Source organism: Saimiri boliviensis, chromosome 10 (genome assembly GCF_048565385.1).
Source record: "Saimiri boliviensis isolate mSaiBol1 chromosome 10, mSaiBol1.pri, whole genome shotgun sequence".
Classification (NCBI taxonomy): Eukaryota; Metazoa; Chordata; class Mammalia; order Primates; family Cebidae; genus Saimiri; species Saimiri boliviensis.
Window position 1 is genome coordinate 122157797 of NC_133458.1, and position 16765 is coordinate 122174561.

At 34.8% G+C, this 16765-nt stretch overlaps 1 protein-coding gene across 12 annotated transcripts in view; it reads right to left on the minus strand.

Moving 5' to 3' along the window:
* BBS9 (Bardet-Biedl syndrome 9) overlaps positions 1-16765 on the minus strand; it is a 492396-nt gene that overhangs the window by 338363 nt on the left and 137268 nt on the right. For all 12 annotated transcript variants that reach the window (XR_012512240.1, XM_074379845.1, XM_074379844.1 and 9 more), the window contains 2 exons: positions 12467-12641; positions 5589-5673 (listed from right to left, as the gene is read on the minus strand). Coding sequence is in view for 11 of the 12 variants with exons in the window: in XM_074379845.1 (XP_074235946.1) it covers positions 5589-5673; positions 12467-12641 (260 nt within the window). In the remaining variant the exon portion in view is untranslated. The remainder of the gene's footprint in view (positions 1-5588; positions 5674-12466; positions 12642-16765) is intronic.

A 16765-nucleotide genomic window follows, 5' to 3' on the forward strand; every position in this document is an offset into this window, starting at 1 on the left:
CCGGATGTTTTCAGAGGGCTGAAGCTTTCTGCAAGGTCTTTATTTGTAGCTGAATTCTTGCTTTTGGTTTCAAAGTGGGGTATGTTAACAAATGTATTGGTGAGTGGGTAGGCTCTTGCTCACTCATGTGGCTCCTCTGTATTTTCTCTCTTTTTTTCAAGATGTAGTCTCACTCTGTTGCCCGGGCTGGAATGTGGTGGCGCAATCTCAGCTCACCGCAATGGTTGCCATCAGGCTCCCTATCAATGCTCTGAACATGTGGGCTCTTCTCCTACTTCTGTGCTGGCTGAAGATCACAGCTTGGCACCCCCAGGCACTGCTCTGCCTCTCTGGGGAGATCTCAAGCCTTATGTTCCCTCCCCAGCTTGGAGGCAGCAGTGGAAGGGACCTTAGCAGCAGTTGGGGCCAAGGGTCTTGTCTCCTGGGGCTTCACCTGAGAAAGATGCAGAGCTGCAATCAAACCATAATCAGCCCAAAATGGGAGGGCTTTACTAAAGGCCCCAAGCCAGGGTCCCTGGCAGGCATATATTACATATGAAAGGAACAGTGAGATGGTTTCACAAAGAAAAATCTGCCCAAAGAGGAAATAGGGCTGCTGTCAAAGTTAGGCTATAATCAACACACAGATCCAAAAAAAGATCATGAAAAGTTACATTAAAGACAAGATGAATTTTTGGCCATCAAGACATGATCTTAAGTATTCATCTACTTTAGATATTAAAATATTCGAAGAAGGTGTAAAATCCAAATGGGGCTAGCCAGAAAGGCAAATATTGCCAGCATACATATAAGAACAATCTATAGGGGGGAAACAGCCTAGTGAACATATGTAGGTACATCAGACTATCTTAAGTTGAACTAGAATTCAACACTAAGAAATTATTTGATTACTATTTAGTTCAAGCATAGCTTACCTATATAAAAAAATTCCACTGGACAAGACATGAATGTCCATCCCATGACCGTTATATTTCTTATTACATTGTAACAGGCCAGCATTCACCTTTGGGTGTCAGTGTCTGTAACTCAGGCTATGTGTACCTTACTCTAAGAGGTGATTTATTCAAAGTGAATAGACAAATTATGTTTCTGAGTCCACAGTCTGAGATCCAGCCACTAAATATTTCCAATTGCAAGACAGTGAATTCCACTATCTGTGACCTCCACTTAGGGAAATACACTACAATTCTGAATTAATGAGTATCATAAAACACTGAAATTTGCTAAGAATGACAATAAAAAAATTCTTCCACTTCCAGCCAAGATGGAGTAATGGGAAAGGATTTAGCATCCCACCTAAAACAACCACAAAATGAACAAAACAAATGAAACAATAGTATGCAAGGCACTGGACACCAGACAACAAAGCACAGCAATCCCTTAAAGACAGAAAACAAATGAGGTGAGTGGCCTTACACCTCCAGCCTTGAAAGGTGTAAGGCTTTCACCAAGGCTGATTGCTCTAGCCTTGAAAAAGTTTCTAGGCCATAGCACAGGGATGAAGAACCTAGGCAGAGCCCAGCAGACTCTGAATCATGGAGACGGATACTCAGAGTCTAGAGAAACCACAGCAGCAGTTGGATTTAACAAGACAGCATACCAAACAGCTGCATACAAAAGCTGCATACAGACAGAACTATGAAGATCTACAAAGAGTGCCCTCGAATATTCAGCTGAGTACTTATTGGCAAATTCTTGTAAGGAAACTACACAAGGCCAGGTAAAGAACCACCCAAAAAGATAAGAGACAACAGTGCCCAGCATTCACACAGTGTATAAAATACCTCCTCTGCCTATCAGCCAGGCTGGAAAATCTCATAATTCTGGGTAAATTGGGTACAGTTCAAGAAGGATCTTGCCTGAGGAGTAGGGAATAAGTAGCCCGAAAATGAGGACTGCCCTGGTCCCACTTAACAAGTCCTGAGAACAAAGCTCCAAAAAATCAAACTGTTTCCAAGTAACTTAACTGTGTCCCAGGGATAACCTCAAGAACAGTATACACATAAAAAATGAAAAATTCATCAACAGCAGGCCCACATTAAAAGAAATGTGAAAGGAAATACTTTAGTTTGAAGGAAAATGACACCAGATGGAAATATGGAGTTATACAAATTAAAGAAGAACAGCAGAAATGGTACCTACATGGGTAAATACATATTATTCTCATAATTAAAATCACATTAAAATATAATTAATTATTTAAGAAAAATAATTATAATATGGGATTCACAGCCTATGTAAAAATAAAATATATGACAATAGCACAAAGGCTGGAAGGTGGGAAACAGAAGCATAGCTCTTACATTATACATAAGGTAATATATCACCTGAAAGTAGACTGCGTTAAGCCAAAGATAAATACTGAAAACCTAAAGTAAACACTAAAATAATAAAACAAAGAGTTATAGCTAAACCAACAAAGGTAAAAAGAATCACAAAAAATGCTGGATAAATCCAAAGGAAGGAGAAAGAAAGAAAACAAAAAAACCTAGATAGACATATAGATAAATAAAACAGAATTAAATGGCAGAGTATATATTATGCTGATTTTAAAAAGCAAATCCCAACCAACTTGATGCTGCTTACAAATTACACACTTGAAGTGTAAAGGCACAAACAGGTTCAAAGTGAAAAGATAGAAAAAGTTATCAGAATAACACTAAGCAAAAGAAAACTGAGTATTTTACCAACAGATTAAATAGCTTTCAGAAAAAAAGATTATCAAATAAAAGGATAAAGGTCATTTCATAATGTAAAGGGGATGAGTTGATCATGAGACAGAACAATCTTAAATATTTATGTACCTAATAACAGAATTCCAAAACATCTAAAGCAAAAAATAAATAAATAAATATCTTACAGGCCTGGTGCAATGGTTCATGCCTGTAATCCCAGCACTTTGGGAGGCTAAGGCAGGTGGATCACCTAAGGTCAGGAGTTCAAGACCAGTCTAGCCAACATAGTGAAACTCTGTCTCTACTAAAAACACAAAAAAATTAGCTGCACATGGTGGTACGTGCCTGTAAACCCAGCTACTTGGGAGGCTGAGGGAAGAGAATCACTTGAACCAGGGAGGCAAAGGTTGCAGTGAGCTGAGATCATGCCACTACACTCCAGCCTGGGCAACAGAGCAAGGCTCTGTCTCAAAAATAAATAAATAAATATAGATATAGATATAGATATAGATATAGATATAGATATAGATATAGATATAGCTAGATATATTTCCAAGGAGATACAGAAAAATCCACCATTATAGTCAGAGATTTAAATATCCCATTCTCAATAACTAACAGTAACTAGTAAAGGAACTAAGAAGGATACAGAAGAGTTGAACACTATCATCCAACGTAATCCAATTGACATGTATGAAACACTCTACCTAACAACAACAAAAAATACACATTCTTTTCAGGTGCACACTGAACATTTACCAAGATAGATCATATTCTAGGCCATAAGATAAATCTCAATTAATGTAAGAGAATTTAAGTAATGCAAATTATTTTTTTTGACCACAGAAGACTTAAATAAAAATCAATAAATAAAAAAAGCTAGCTGTGAGTAACATAGGAAACTATTAAATGTCTTCCCACAACTATCTTATTATAAGCATCCCTTTGGGTAAGTTCTGTTTCTTCTGCAGTAGATTTCATATTGCTCCATGGCATTACAGTCCTGCAGAGTGACAATCATGTAACAAACTGAAGTTTTACTGCTATTTCTTACTCTAGTCACTAATTGAGAATGGAAAAACCACTCAACTGCGATTTCCTTCAGAATCCATCCTCAGGATGAGACATGGAGTAGTCAATAAAAACTGCAAATGATAATGAAAGGCTATTCCAGACAGAAGAAAAACCATATGCTTAGAATGAAGAAGAGCCATGGAATATGTGGAAGAATGAGAGGCCCTACATGGCTGAAGTGCAGACTATAAGAAACAAATGGAAGAATACCACTATTGAGGAGGTCAAAGGACAATTTGATCACCATTTTTATTAAGTTCAACAAGACATTTTGCTATCTGTTTTATATATGTATTACATATAATACATATATTTATATATAAATTATATAATTTATCTAATAACATTTTTTTTAAGATGGATTCTTGCTCTGTCAACCAGGCTGGAGCGCAGTGGTGCAATCTCGGCTCACTGCAACCTCCGCCTCCAGAGTTCAAGTGATTCTCCTACCTCAGCCTCCCCAATAGCTAGAACTACAGGCAAGTGCCACCACAAATTAGCCCAGCTAATTTTGTATTTTAGTGGGGACGGGGTTTCTCCATGTTGGCCAGGATGGTCTCAAACTCCTGACCTCAGGTGATCCACCTGTCTCAGCCTGCCAAAGTGCTGGGACTACAGGCATGAGCCACCGAACCCAGCATAGTAACAACATTTTAAAGTAGACATTATCATCATTTTGCAAATGAGGAAACAGATTTAGTAAGGCTAACAAACTTGCTGTAGCTTGCTCAAAAAAAAAAAAAAAAAAAAAAAAAAAGCATAGCTCTCAAGACCTATTTGACTTCAATCTGTTCCTTAAAATATTATTACTATGGTGCTTCTAAGTTCTGTGCCAAACTATATCATATTTTTATTTATTGTGCTCTTTTACTTTTTGCCACCACTAAAAAAATATATCATCATCTGATTCTGGACTCTTTCCAAGTTACCCTTCTATTCTACCATCTCCTAAACTTCTGTATCCTAATACAGAAAATTCTGTATAGTCTTCTCTAATAGTATTCCAATAGTATTTGAAATTCCACATTATTTCTCCATTCAGCTTCCTTCATGTGTATCCTCAAATTCACTTCACTGTTTCCACCATAATTTCAGTTGCTTCTATTTTTTGCCTTGCTGTCTATGGAAGTTCTCAAGGTAAGGAAAAATTCACAATCACCATCTGTTCCCCAATTTATATTAAATGGCAATTTTTCTTTAAACTACTTTTCAAATTATGAAACTTCACCTTTGTCTTTGAGCTAATTCTACCTTTGTGAGCTATGAATTTTTATCTTTTACTTATATATTTGGTTGCATGCCTATTAGTAACAAAATAAAGAATTAACGGCCAAAACATTTCTAAATTTTATGCACACTAAATATTTGCAGATGAAAGAAGCTTAACAAATCTTAAGCTCAAAAAAGAGAAAGAAAAGTACAAAATATAATCCCATTGCTCCAAACAAGTGATAAGAGAAAATCTAGGAAGCAGCTAGAAAAAAAAGATTCTTCAAATAATATACAAAATTTTGCCTATTATGGAGAGTTTTTTTACTGTTTCTATTTTTATTTGTTAGTTTATAATCACTCTGTTAAAAGTGACTCCATCTGGATACTCAGGGTTCTTACAACTCTACAATCTGTTATATTATGACCATGACCAAGCATGTGTCTCCATTGCTCAACAACAACCAACTCAGTTCTTAGATAATTACTATAATCATAATATAGGAAAGAGAACGGCTGACATCTTTTTTTTTTTTTTACATTTTCTTCCCAGGAATTCTTACTCATAACAAATATATGTGATTATTTATGGCATTACTGAAATTTTTATATATTAAGAAAATGCCTTACTACTAGTCTTTTTCCAGAACCAAGTTTTTGCTGTTCAGTCTCCTGCCTTTTATCTGCATCTGTTGCAAAAGCAAGTACTTGGTACCTGTATAAAAGAAATTTAAAAAATTGTAAATGAGTTTATAATTAAAAGTTATAAATTATTTTGACTTTAAAAGCACACGATAATCTATAAACGTTATAGAGCACTTTTTCCTTGTTTTTAAAAACTGTAAAATTTAATATTAAATTCTTATTGAATGACATTGTAACATAAGATTGTGTAAAATGTCATGATAAAGAAAGTTATAACCATATGTCCATTATTCAGTATTGGGAAAACAGCTCTACCAACTATCATGGCACTTCCATTAGAATTTTATGTGACAAACAATACTACTCATGAAATATCTAGCACCTAAACACCAAATAGAAAAACATGTAAATATGCAAAGCAGTCAGATGGAGTAGAAATTATCAATACATAATCTATGGAACCAAAAAGAACTCAGTTTAATCCCCAGTTTAACCACTTACTAAGTAAGTACATTTTTGGCAAATAATCATTCTGTGTCTAGCTTCCGCATCCATACAACAGAAAATAATAATCTCTAGCACAATCATTGTTAAAAGATTAAACAATAAATTATAAAAGTGCCTAGTAATTGGTATATAGTAGGTATACAATTATTGATTGATGGGTTGACAGACAAAGAGACAGATTTATACAGAGATAGAGATCAATCACCAAGGAATTTGTATCTGGTAGGTGAGTTCTCAGAAATAGACATTACAATCCATAAATATTTTACAGATTCTATTTCAACAGTGACATTTAGCTCAAATAATTCTTAAAAACAATTTATAAATATTATTCAATCTAGAAATGATCAATCTAGCTAATAAAGTTGAAATTTCTAAATTTCTCATTAACTGATGGCATATATTTAGAATAATAATCTTACTCTACATAAAGCAACTACAGGCTCACAGGTGTCTTTCCCTCTTATTGAATCAAAACTCACATTTTCTAAGAGACAGATATCTGAGAGTGTAAAAAGCAGGGACCTGAATGAAGGCAATGTGGCATATCTGAACAAGCATTGAAATGTACAATGGTCTTCAAATGTCATATACCAATTCTGAAAACATCCTATCTCAATCAAGAATAGTTCACTTATAAAAAACCTGTAACTTCAGTTGAATGCAGAATGACAATGCTTGAAGATTTTGCAAGACATATAAGCTGATGATAAACTTAACAATAGCTTATAAAAAATAGATCTTATAGTTAATATAAAAACTTAATGTATATAAATTCCATTAATTCCATACACTTACAGTAGGGATCTAATACAAACATTAGCAATGGAAAAACTACTACATGATCTAAATTCATAAGGAGCTCCCTTACTAGTTGTAGAGATTTATATATAGACAGCTAAGTATAACTCAGAGAATCCTGTGCTAATTAACAGAAGATATACACATAGTACCAATAGAACATGGTGGCAGTAACAAGTAATTGAGGTAGAAAATATATGCTCTTGGTATAGATTCAGGAAGAGAGAGCTGGGTTTTAAAGGATGAATGAAAATTCCATCATACTGGTAAAGAAAAAGAAGGCATTATGGTAAAGCAAATACACATGCAAAGGCATGCAGCAGTAAAAGAAACATGAAAGGCCATGAGAGGAGTTTAGGAGAGATGCATGGCAGGGAGGAATAAGTCATGGGGCACATGAAGTAAGAGGGAGAAAATCTCAGCCTGGTAAACCCATGCTACAAAGTCCTACAGGCAAATCTCTCTATGCCATCTGAGATTGACCTTCAAAAATCCCAAAGTCTCTAAAAGTGCAAAATAATTAGACTTCACATTCCGAACTCCAAATAGGATTGTTTTCCTATTCCCAATTCATAGTAATGAAAATAGTGTGCACTGGTGACTAGAACATCATCCCAGAGCTTGTCCTGCTATGGATCTAAGCCTTGGCAATTAATTACACAGGTGGTTCATTTCCTGCAGAAACCAACCGGCCAGGAGATAATATAGATATTCATGAGATTGTTGCAAAGGTCCAAAACTCTTTGAGATGTTTGAAGCTTCTTATATGGCCATTATTTCATCCAAGAAATGAGTGAGCCCCTAAAGTGGCCTCATTAACATTAAACAGCAGGCAGAGGCACAGCCAAAATTGAATACTGATTTCCAAATCTAAACCATTTCTCTTCCTAAAAGACAACTCAGAAGACTCTTTTATTACTTAAACTTGACAGTAAAATTAGATGATGACAAACTTACGAGAGCATCTATTTTATGGTTCTTCCTTGACTCCTCTTAACTGTAACCAATAAAGTACATAAAAATCTATTTCCAAGGCCAGACGCGGTGGCTCAAGCCTGTAATCCCAGCACTTTGGGAGGCCGAGGCGGGTGGATCATGAGGTCAACAGATCGAGACCATCCTGGTCAACATGGTGAAACCCCGTCTCTACTAAAAATACTAAAAATTAGCTGGGCATGGTGGCACGTGCCTGTAATCCCAGCTACTCAGGAGGCTGAGGCAGGAGAATTGCCTGAACCCAGGAGGTGGAGGTTGTGGTGAGCCGAGATCGCGCCATTGCACTCCAGCCTGGGAAACAAGAGCAAAACTCCGTCTCAAAAAAAAAAAAAAAAAAAAAAAAAAATCTATTTCCAAAACCAATTACAAGTAGATTTGGAAATTCTGAAATAAAATATTTGGATCTTTTTTTGTACCATTCAAGTGTTCGGTAACATAAGCTAATCAGGGCCGATATAACATCTTATGAAAGAGTGCCATTCATTCTCAGAACAGATAAGCACTAACCGCAACTACAGCAAATGCAGGTAAACAGTGGTGCTTTCTGACTCAATAACCACAAATGCTTAACAGGTCCTGTAGTGCACCAATAACAAACTCAACCACATAATTTAATATTCTTCCATACTGCATCATAAAAACAGCAGCAAATAACTAAAATACAGATTGAGGTGTCACGGAACACAGAAGTAAACCCTCCAATTTCATTTATTTTCAAATGAAACATAACTGTCACCTCAAGGAGTGGCAGGAAGTTTTGGAACCTTGATATGTAACTCAGAGCACTTTACTAGAAATGGAAGCTCTGGATACAGAGCATTGTTATGTCAATTTCAACTACAGCGAAAACATTCTTGACTGTCAGGGAGAAGCCTTTTCATTGGAAGATGCCAGGAGCAAAACAGAAGCCTTCTTTATACACTATTCACTCTTTTGTCAGTTCTCATTGAATACCTACTTTCACCAAGGTACAGTGCTAGGCACTTCAGGGGATACAGAATTCCTGCTAGCAAGCAGCACTGAGCCTAGTTAATGACAAAAATGAGCAAGAGGAGACATTGCTTACAACTAGGTCAGGTAAGAACTGAAGGGAGCAGGGAGACTTCACATAATTTCCATGTGCAGAGAAGGAAGGAAGAACACTTCAGACATAGGAGACAGTATGTGCAAAAACAAAAAAAGGAGAGTGAGAAAAGCCCTTAACATATATGGATACTACAAATTTCCATTTAGCCAGAGCCAAAGATTGGAGAAGAATATTTCTTTTTAAAATAGTCAATTAAATTCAACAAAAACACTTTTAAATATTTACTTAAGGCTGATTATTTACTTAGCAATGTATTAGGAGCTATTGACGGAATGCTGAGGAAGGGGTATAGCAGACAGGAGAGAATAACACAAATGGCAGGTATACTTTTTTAAGGAGCCTCCCTATATTCAACTCTTAGAGGTCCCATCTTGAGGCTTCCTCAGCATCCTGTGCAAAGCTCTGCAATAGTCTGTATCACAAATGGACTGAAGTAGCTGAGTGACTTCCTGCCTCCTTCAATACTAATAGAGGAAAGGAGGCACATCTATTTGACTGCATTTCCAGTACCTTGTACGGTATGTGGCACACAGAAGCCTCTTGAAAAATATTTGCTGAATGAATGACTGAATAAATTATTCAGTCAGTGAAGAGAGGTTTAAGACAGATTCTTCTCTCAAGAACCTGATAATGCAAGATCCTCTGGAAAATGTCAGTATAAGAAGGCAATATATGACATTAGCAAAAAATCAGTGTTTTAGGCAGTAATACAGCTAGGAGGTGAAAAAAGGAAGATAGTTGAACCAGCTACCCTTAAAAGTCCCTTCCAAGTCCAAAAGTCCACATCATAGAGGTACAGAGTTATTTAAGAGGTATTTATTTAAGGCTGATTATTTACTTAGCAATGTATTAGGAGCTATATAGAGAGGTATAAAGCATTAAATGTCAATATTTAAAAGTCTAGGTTTCTTAGTAATAAATAAAAATTATTCCAGCTTAAAGTGGTGTTTTAAAAGAAAAGGTATGAGAAGGACCCTTCAAAGTTTACAGAGGTTAAAAAAAAAAAAAAAAAAAACTAAGTGAAAAAATACAGGCCTGAACCAATGAGAATGGGAAGGAAAAGCTGAATAAGAGAAACTATTAAGGGCAGAGATTAGTGAGTAAATAATTCTGAAAGGCAAAGGATAGGAAAAGAGAAGAAAAGATGATCAAAGTCTGGACATATATGTCCCAGAGAACAGTGGTACCAAAGCCCTTACCCCTACCCCAAGAAAAGGCAAACAGATCGAGAGTGGTGGCTCATGCCAGTAATTCCAGCACTTTGGGACACCAAGGCAGGAGGATCACTTAAGCCCAAGAGTTCAAGATCAGTCTGGGCAACATAGTGAGACCCCCATGTCTATATTTAAAAAAAAAAATTAAGGGCAAACAATTCTCTTACTTCAAAAGAAAAACTATGCTCAAAGTGTGTCCCTGAATTAGATTCATCTGGAGTAAGAATTCATAATGATGACTTCTGGGTCTTATCCTTAAACCTATTAAAAGAAATCTAGGGGACTGGGGGCTAGCATCTGTAAATGTGCATTTTATAACAGGGTGCCCAGGTGACTTCTACACACACTTAAGTTTGAGATCTGTAGCCTTCACTAGTTTTTATCTGAACATAATTAAGCAGGGTTTAAAGACATTAAGTATCAATATCAAAAATGAAAATAAGTTATGTGTTAAAAGCCTATTCTATTAACCAGTTATATTCTATTACCTGAATATAGACAGATTTAATAAAGCCTCAGAAGAACAAACTTATGGTTTTCATGCTTTCTCCCATCCAAAAATGCAGTAGTCATTGTCATTTAATATACTCTATTAAAGTTGAAAGCATATATAAGTACAACATACTACTTAATGTTATAAACCTTCTTGATTGTCATCATTTCACAATAATCTCATGCATTTTTACCATTATAAATGATTCACACAATGGATAACGTGTACATTTTTTAGTCCAAGAGAAAGATAAATTTAATAGATTGGTATGTTGGGGAATTACCACAGTTAAAACAACGTGAGCTTCTGTACGATTAAACTCACACATTAAGGAAACCTAACATTACTTCTTTATCTAGTCACTCCTCGAGTTATTATCAAATTAATTCCTATGCACATATTTCAAAGAGTAAGTAACTGGGTGTTTAAATATTTGTACTGTGACCCTAGCATAGTACTACTTGGCAGGAGGTGAGGCACAGAACTGGGTGGAAAGCTAAAAAACAGATCTCCTAATATTGCTCAAGTTTGGGAGGCTTGAGTAAACTATACAGATATTTTTTCCCAACCTATCAAAATAAATATAATATTTTATTTATTCCCACTATCTATACCACCATTCAATCATCTCCTTTGGACAAGAGCCACAAGAATTATAGAAGAAATATGACATGATGATACACTTCCTAAATCAGTTAAATTCTGCTTACTCACAAACATTCACTTATCTTCAGAGTTTTAACCCTAGATGACTTGACAGTCATTTACAAAAGGCAAATAGCGACTTATGAAGAGAAAATGCAATAACTTGCTATATATGCAATATTGAAGCTTGAAGACAAAAATTTACATCTGTTGCCAGATGAATTTATATCTTCTTCCCATCTTGGGAAAAATAATGTGACCAAAAATGATGCTGAAAAGTTATGATAATGTGTTGCTTAGATATTTAAAGTTCTAAATGTTGCCATCAGTAAGATAACACAATAAAGTTACTAAAGACATTGAAACCCTCCCATGCTATTTCTTTTCCCAGCATGAATTTCTATTTTCTTTTCCCCATTCTCTCTGCCAATAAAAAACATCCTCTCCAAAAACTCAAAACCTTGACTTTTATTTAAATCTAGCTGGTGGAGAAGAAAACAATCTCTCTCACATGCAATTTACCAAGACCAATCAGAATTTCTAGCAAATATAAGTTATTTGCCTAGGATCATTTTCATACTTCTCTTATACTTGAATTGTTCTTTTAGAAAAGTATTAACATTCATATTAACAGTTCATGCCAGTATTTCTTCCATTGCACACACATTCCTTTTTGTTATAAAAGCATTCCACAGATAAATTTTCAGTTTGGCTTTTTTCACTCAACATTGTGTTTAATTATTTATTATATCAAGGAGCAATCACGACAATTATTAAGCATTTTCTACAGGGTGGTAACTTGACATACATTTAATCCTTATAAAAAAAAAAAAAAAAAAAAAAACTTGTCAAAATGAGCACTATTACCTCCTTTAAAGCCAGAATAAGGGCATTGACCATCAAACAGCTGGTAGTGGTAAAATCAGGATTCCTGATTGGAATCCTGCACTATATTGCCTTTCAGATACAATAAATGATACAGTTTAAGTAACCATTCATACTTTGTCAAAGAAACCAATCTCTTCTTCATTTGTGATATTGAATCTCTTTGTGGACAAAAATTAATCAGCAGCAAACCCACCAAAAATCATGAATCCAAAGATTTAACATCCAAACTTACTTATAGCTTTCCACTTGTCGGCAGGAAGAGACGGTAATGAAGGAATCTGTACGGGAACTGTAGGCAAGAGGGCCAGGCAGAAGAAAGCCAGGGAGAAATCTTCCAAAAGCATAGCTCTCCTGCTCAAATACCATCAGCATTCCATCTATAGACTGGATACAAATTAAATCTCGACCTAAAGAAGAATTAGAGGAAATTAGATGACCTATTCTTTTATAAATGTGAATAATAAAACATTTGTATTAATTACTATCTATACGTGTATGGCATAGTTAATTTTTTCTCCAAGGGGCAAAACTGGTAGTTTAAATTTTAAATTACAAACCAGTAAAGCTATCGAGTTACTGACATCAGTATACATACATTTCCCAATTTTTAAATTATTCAAGATATGACTTTAATTTTAAGTACATTTATTTTTATTTACTGTAGGTTAAAATCTCTTAGCTTAAGGTAATCCCTGAGGACTATTATGACTCTTTACCATTATCATCAAATTATTATTAAATAATTATTGAATTAAATAATTAAAATTATTAAATAATGACCCCATTATTTTCAAATTCAGAAATACAATAAAAACTGTTACTCGTGGAACTATTTATCTTTTTCAGAGTCTGGTAGTTTCATAATTTCATAATTCTAAGATGACTTAGATACCCATCAAACACAACAGACTAAATCCATAGGTATGTCTTAGGCACCAATTTTACATAAATCATACTGTTAAGCAGCATTGGGTGTGAAAAATACTAATAGTGAAAAATACTAATCCCTGATTGCCCTCAACTGTAGACTGATTTGAGATATCTTCTACCATTAGTCTATCAATATTAAATACAATATTCACAGTTCTTAAAATCTACTGAGATGATGGTAATGATTATGATTTCTATGATACAGTTTAGTATCCCTCATCTGAGAAAGGTCTAGTGGCTATAACTTTTCATGTCCTATTAGTGTGATTCATGTATCCTATAATGTATTATATAGGGAAAAATTATGTTAGAGAAAAATTAAGCTACTCATTAAGGGGATAAATAAAAGGCCAATCTTATACTTTGTCATCTCTAGCTCATACACCATATACAGTAAGTACTGTAGTAACTACTCTATATTACTTCGAATATCAGTGACAATCTTAATAGTATATTTAAATTTTAAGGAGTGTTCAAAAAGAAATCAAATTTCATAGAAATAGATGATACTCTTATTGTTGTATCTAAAGACAATCATACAGCTAAGCAACTTTAAAATAGAGCACATATCAACAAAGGAGACTAAAAAAAGAGAGAGAAAAAACAAACTGAGTTTTGGAGTGCCTATTCCTGCATTATACACTAACCCATTTCAACTGATACAATAGATATATCAACCTTAAATTGCCTGAAAGATGTTCTAGGATGAGTAATGTCTGCAAATGAATGTTCACTAAACATACATGTTAACCATTCAGGATGGTTCAGATAAAAATTGTATATTAATGCTGCTTGAAAAGTATTTCCTCAATACTCAGATTCGTTTATAACACATGGTAGGCTTTACAGTTACTTTTCTAAGCTTTGTTTTTAAATATTATCTTTATCCATTATGCTATTAGAAGTTTCCCAAAAAGATGTGAGTTTATATGCATGCTGTATGTGTATGCATGCTGTACATCTGTATTCACAGAGACACAATCAGACAAAAAGAATCCCATCTAGCTATTTGGAAGTCCTACCTGGCTGCAACTAGCAAAAATGAATACATATAAAAATGCCTCTAAGTCATTGAAAAAAATGCTACAAGGTCTTTGTAATAAAAATCATGCAAGTTTTCAAAGGTAGGATTCTCAGGTCTCACTAAGGGCATCAATTCCTATTTTAATTATGGTTCTAACAATTGTCATTTTTATAAACAAGTTACTGATACTCCTGTAGCTTCAGCCTTCTCATTTGTAAAATGAGTATATTTGTATAAGAGCTCCAAGGTTATCAGCTAATCTTCAGCAAAGGCGCCAAGAATACACAATGGTGAAAGAACAGTCTCTTCAATAAGTGGTGCTGGGAAAACGGGATATCCACATGCAAAAAAAAAAAAAAAAAAAAAAAAAAAAGGATTCTTATCTTACACTATACAACAAAAATTCACTCAAAGTAGATTACAGATTTAAACCTAAGATCTGAAATTATAAAACTCCCAAAGGTAAACATATGGTAAAAAAACTTCATGACACTGGTCTTGGCAATGATTTTTTGGATAGGACACCAAAAGCAAAAGCAACAAAACAAAAAAGGGGGGAACTAGATAAAACTAAAAATTTTCTGCACAGCAAAGGAAACAATCAACAAAAAAAAACCCTAATAGGAGAAAATATTTGCCAACCATACATCTGATAAGCAATTAGTCTCTAAAATACATAAGAATATAACACAAGTCAATAACAAAAAATCAAAACCACAATGAGATATCACCTTACATGTTAGGAAAAAAAGAAAGAAATCCAGCCATTTACAACAACATGGACAAACCTAGAGAATGTCATGTTAAATGAAATAAGCCAGACACTGAAAGACAAACACTACAGGATCTCACTCATATTTGAAATATTTTTTAAAAGTCAAATTCATAGAAACAGAGTAGCAGGGTGCTTACCAGGGGTCAGGGATGGGGAAAATGAAGGAATGTTACTCAAATGATACATACTGACAGTTATAATATGAATACATTCTGGAGACCTAATGCACAACATGGTGATTACAGTGAATAATAATGCACACTTATAATTTATTAAAAGAGTAGATCTTTGTTCTTACCACAAAAAAAAGATAATTATGAAAAGTGATTTATACATTAATTAGCTTGATTCTGGTAATCCTTACACAATATATACATATATCAGAACATCACATTGTACACCTTGAATATACACAATTTTTATTTGTCAATCAGATCTCAATAACGCTGAAAAAAAAAAAAAAAGAGTTCCAAAGTTAGAGGTAAGATGTCAAAGTTCCTAACACGGTATAGCACACATAAGGCACAAAATACATTATAGCATTATTAAGAAGGCTATTATTATCTGCTTCCCTAGCCCAGAAAAAAAGAAAGTGGTAAATTAGAAAAGGGGGATGAAGAAACGGTCAGCTGTGAGCAATGACAGCTAATATTCTAACAAAAAGAAAACAGAACATCTATAAAACATGCATCAAGTAATTCAAAAAAGAACATCAGTCTGGGCTCAGTTAGCATAGGAGCAATTATGACCCCTATATATCTCAAAAACAGAAATGTCATTATTAAGTGTATTTAGTATATTTTGATATAGCTCTTTTATTGCAAAAAAGAACTTGTAGCAGAGATGCTAACTGCTGCCCCCAACAGCCATTCTTCCTTTAGTAATAGAATCGTGAATTATATTAGGAAAGGAGGAAGTCAAATTGTCTCTATTTGCAGATGACATAATTGTATATTTAGAAGATCCCATTGTCTCAGCCCAAAATCTCCCGAAACTGATAAGCAGCTTCAGCAAAGTCTCTGGATACAAAATGAATGTGCAAAAATCACAAGCATTCCTATACACCAATAACAGACTTAAAGAGAGCCAAATCAACAACGAACTGCCATTCATAATTGCTACAAAGAGAATAAAATACCTAGGAATACAACTAACAAAAGATGTAAAGGACCTCTTCAAGGAGAACTACATACCACTGCTCAAGGAAATAAGAGAGGACACAGACAGATGGAGAAACATTCCATGCTCATGGTTAGGAAGAATCGATATCGTGAAAATGGCCATACTGCCCAAAGTAATTTATAGATTCAATGCTATCCCCATGAAGCTACCTATGAACCTCTTCACAGAACTGGAAAAAACCACCTTAAACTTCATATGGAACCAAAAGAGAGCCTGCATAGCCAAGACAATCCTAAGCAAAAAGAACAACCCTGGAGGCATCATGCTATCTGGCTTACTATACTATAGGGCTACAGTAATCAAAACAGCATGGTACAGGTACCAAAACCGAGATACAGGCAATGTAACAGAACAGAGGCCTCGGAGGCAATGCCACATGTCTACAACCATCTGAACTTTGACAAACCTGACAAAAACAAGCAATGGGGAAAGGATTCCCTGCTTAATAAATGCTGTTGGGAAAACTGGCTAGCCATGTGTAGAAAGCAGAAACTGGACCCCTTCCTGACACCTTACACTAAAATTAACTCCAGATGGATTAAAGACTTAAACATAAGACCTAATACCATGAAAACCCTAGAAGAAAACCTAGGCAAAACCATTGGGGACATAGGCATAGG